Here is a 3,590-nt window from a genome sequence, read left to right on the forward strand (position 1 = left end):
CGTGCCCGCGCCCCGCCGCCCCGCCTGGCGGCGTATCTTCGCCTCCCGCCCCGCTCCAGCCTCCTCTCCTGCCTCCCCCGTGGACACCCCTCCTCCTCCTCGCCGCCCTTCTCTGGCCCTTCTCCAGGGCATCTCGACCCTGGCTGAGGGGCAGGGACCGGGGCTGGGCGCAGTATTCACGGTGTGGACGCACCGGGGCTTTATAAAAGGGCATTATGACACTCTCCATTTTCTTCACAATTCCCCTCTTCGTCATCCTTAATGTTTGGTGCGCCTTTTGGACGGGTTTTGAGCCCGGAGCTGCTATTTTTAGCGAACTGCCCACAGCGACTCCCAGCTCTCTTTCCTGCGTGGTAACAGCTCGAGAAGAGCTCCTCGAAGTGCACGGCTAGTCCGGGCCATTTTTGCCCAGTGCAGCACTTTACACTAATCCGCACTGAAGTTCATCTGCCAGCCCGGTGCCCATCTGCTCAGTCCTGCCAGATCTTTCTGCAGCTCCTCGCAGTCCCCCTGGGTCTTTACCACTTTGACTAATTTTGTGTCCTCCACAAATCTAGCCTCCTCACTCCTCCCCCCATTTCCAGATCGTTTGCGAGTGTGTCTAACAGCCCCGGTCCCAGCACAGATCCCGGGGGGACTCCGCTGGTCACTTCTTCCCAGCCCCAAGACTGACCCTTTAGACTCGCTCGTGGGTTTCCATCTTGAAGCCAGTTTCCAGTCCACTGCCGTATCTTCCCTGCGATCCCGTCACTACCTAACTTCAGTAAGAGCCTCGGAAGGGGGAGCTTGTCCAAAGCCTTTTGGGAGTCCAGCTATACGGCCAGCTGGGTCCCCTGCTCCCCGCTCCAAGACCTCCAGTGATTTACCCTGGACACAACCACGGCGATTCCTCCCTAGCAAGTCACGTTCATCCAGGTGCTGGACAATTTTTATTGTAGTTTGTGCCGGTTTTCTAGGAGCAGAAGTTAGGCTCGTTTGTCTGGAGGTCCCCGCGTCCCTTCTAGGGCCCTTCGTAACTCTGCGACTCGCATCGGCCCTTCCAGTCCTCTGGCGCCAAGGCTGTTCAGTGATGGGTTGAATACTAGTTATTTTCCTCACTAGGTTTTGCTTTCCACTTTTTGCCAGAGGCCTTTTCTCTGCTGCTGCCTCCGCAGCTCTGCCCTGCGCCGCACTGGCGGTGTTGGCCCGCTCTCCTGGCAGCACGCATGGCTCTGGGCTCCAGGACGCTGTTGTCAAGCGGGTCCGTGCTTGCTGCCTCCTTTTGGCGCCGTCTCCCTCCCTTGTTGAAGCTGAAGGCTGCTCTGGTAGATTGTCCTCCTCCCCTCTCCTCCTCCAAGGACGGCAAAGCCAACTGTTTGTGGTCACTCTTGCAGAGCAGCTCAGCACCACTTACCCTTTCCACCAAGCCCTGCGCTCAACACCAGCCTTTCCTCGGGTAGGGCCCAGGACTCGCTGCTGCGGGCAGCAGCCCGTTACCGCATCAAGAAACTTGTCCATGGCTCCTGGCCCGGGGTGGCTGTAGCAGTCGCGGCCCCCCGTTATTACCGTCTCCTGCTGCTGCTCGGCTCCCCTGGCATTCCTAGCTCGTGGCTGCGCCCTGGCGCAGGGCCCGACGGCCTACCCCCAGGCGTACAACCTAAACCCCTACCCCCACACGTACTTTTTTCTATCGAAACCTGCAATTTCCATGTAGAGCCTGTGGGACCTCTTGCATCAGTTGGCAATCTACCCTCTTCACTTCGCTGCAGGCTTTGCCGTAGCGCCCTCCCCGCCAGTACAACCTGCTCTGGCCCTCCTGGAGCTCGCATCCCACCGATTCTCCTCGTGCCACCACATTTCTGGGCCCCTCTCATGTCACTGCCATTACTTACCACTTAGCAGAAGCCTCGCCACCTTGGCCACAGCCCTCTGGCATTGGTACAAAAGCACGTCCTTCGCTCGCTGTGCCTGCGTGTGCTCATCTTCTCCCCATCTCTCGTCCCCATGGATTATGGTTTCAACCCCATTGCGAGTGTCCATCTGATCAGCCTCCCCCCCGGTCCAGGTTAAAAGGCATTAGGCCTCCTGCATGCAGCGGAGCTGCATATGGCGGTGCTGCGCTAGCACTGGGCACAGAGCAGGGGTGGCAGGGGTTTGGCCTCCCAGTCCCTCGCAGGGGATGAAGGGCAGCAGCTCTCACGCGCCACCCCAAGCGGCTGCTCCCAGGCTCCGGCATCCCCAGGACAGGGCAGGGTGGGGGGCAACCCTGACTGCCAGCGATGCCACCTGCACAGGGCGCCGCTGAGCCCAGCTGGGGCTGCTGGTAGCCATCCCTCACCGGGCCACTGCAAAGAGAGCCGGACGCAGGCCACAGCAAAGACGTTTACTGTGAACACACACTCACGGCAACACAGCACGGAGATCTTTGGGTACAGCTTCACCAGAGAGCACGAGTCCTACAGACACAGACCCACCAGCACCAGACACAGGGGTGCACAGGCGGGCGCTGGAGCCGGTGGCTGGAGAGGCCCCACCGCAGCCCCGGCCTCCCCGCAGTGCCCCACGTACACATAAATATATATTAATAGACTTTTGCTCTATGTACAATAGATTTCTCCTCATTGGTTTCTCACTAACAAACCCTGATTTGTTCAGCAGCAGCCTCAGCTCCCGGCACCCAGGCGGTCCGAGTGCGAGCGCTGGCCCATCCTGGCACGGGACGGACCCGTATTCCACAGGCGCTGCCCTGAGCCCAGCCTGCGCTCTGCCGGCTCTTCCCCAGCAGCAAAGGGGAGCAGCAGCGTCAGCAGCAGAGTCCTACACCAGGCCGTCGCCAGCCGGCTCTGCTCCCACTCGCCCCACGTGCGCAGCGCAGCCAGGCCAGCCACTAAGCACCCACACCGCCCGGCAGAGCTGGGAGCCCGGACCGGTGCTGGCAGCTGCCTCCCTGGGCCTGCTGTGGCAGCTGGCACGAAGACTGGCTCCGCATGCGTGGCTGCAGCTTGTGGCTGTCGCGACACCGGTGCCTACCGCAGCCCAGCCCCTCTGCCTGGAGCCGGGGGCTAAGCCAGCTCCTGCCTTCATCCTCTCCCCCCAGCAGCTGCAGCCCCCTGCCCCCACCTCTGCTGCGCCAGGACCCAGCTCTGCCCAGCACCAGCGTGTCCTGCTCCCCGCCGACCCTCTGCCAGGCCTGGGGCTGTTTCCCAGCTAGGGGCCGGGGCGGTCCTGGTCAGCCAGCAAGGAGCAGACTCTGGCATCCTCGTCCCGTGCGTGATGCGTGGGCCGGGCTCAGGGTGCTGGGGCTGGGCCCATGGCAGGAGAGACGTGGCGACCGGCTGTGTGCGGCGCTGACTGCGGTTCATGCACCTCGCTGGCCCGGAGGCAGCGGCTAGTTGTGCACGTCCTGAGGAGGGGGCTGCGACGCCGTGTCCTCAGCCGGGGGGCCAGGCCCAGTGCTGTCCCCTTCTGACTCCTCCTCGTCGCATGATGCCAGCGTCTCCTCCGGGGCCGGCAGCCCTGCTTCGGCCGGCTCCAGCACCTCCCCGGCGGGCTCTGCCTCCCCCCACGCCACTGCCCCCTCCACCTGCTCGGGGGCCTGCTCTGCTCCAGGC

General features: G+C 62.7%; 1 protein-coding gene across 3 annotated transcripts in view; it reads right to left on the reverse strand.

Moving 5' to 3' along the window:
- Window positions 1-2,348: 2,348 nt before the first annotated feature.
- Window positions 2,349-3,590, reverse strand: part of PPIP5K1 (diphosphoinositol pentakisphosphate kinase 1) — a 64,094-nt gene continuing 62,852 nt past the window's right edge. For all 3 annotated transcript variants that reach the window (XM_025212469.1, XM_025212472.1, XM_025212471.1), the window contains one exon: window positions 2,349-3,590. This exon is cut by the window's right edge and continues 361 nt beyond it. In XM_025212469.1, coding sequence (XP_025068254.1) covers window positions 3,368-3,590 — 223 coding nt within the window. In that variant the 3' untranslated portion in view covers window positions 2,349-3,367.

This window comes from Alligator sinensis, unplaced genomic scaffold, assembly GCF_000455745.1.
Source record: "Alligator sinensis unplaced genomic scaffold, ASM45574v1 scaffold407_1, whole genome shotgun sequence".
NCBI classification, from domain to species: Eukaryota; Metazoa; Chordata; order Crocodylia; family Alligatoridae; genus Alligator; species Alligator sinensis.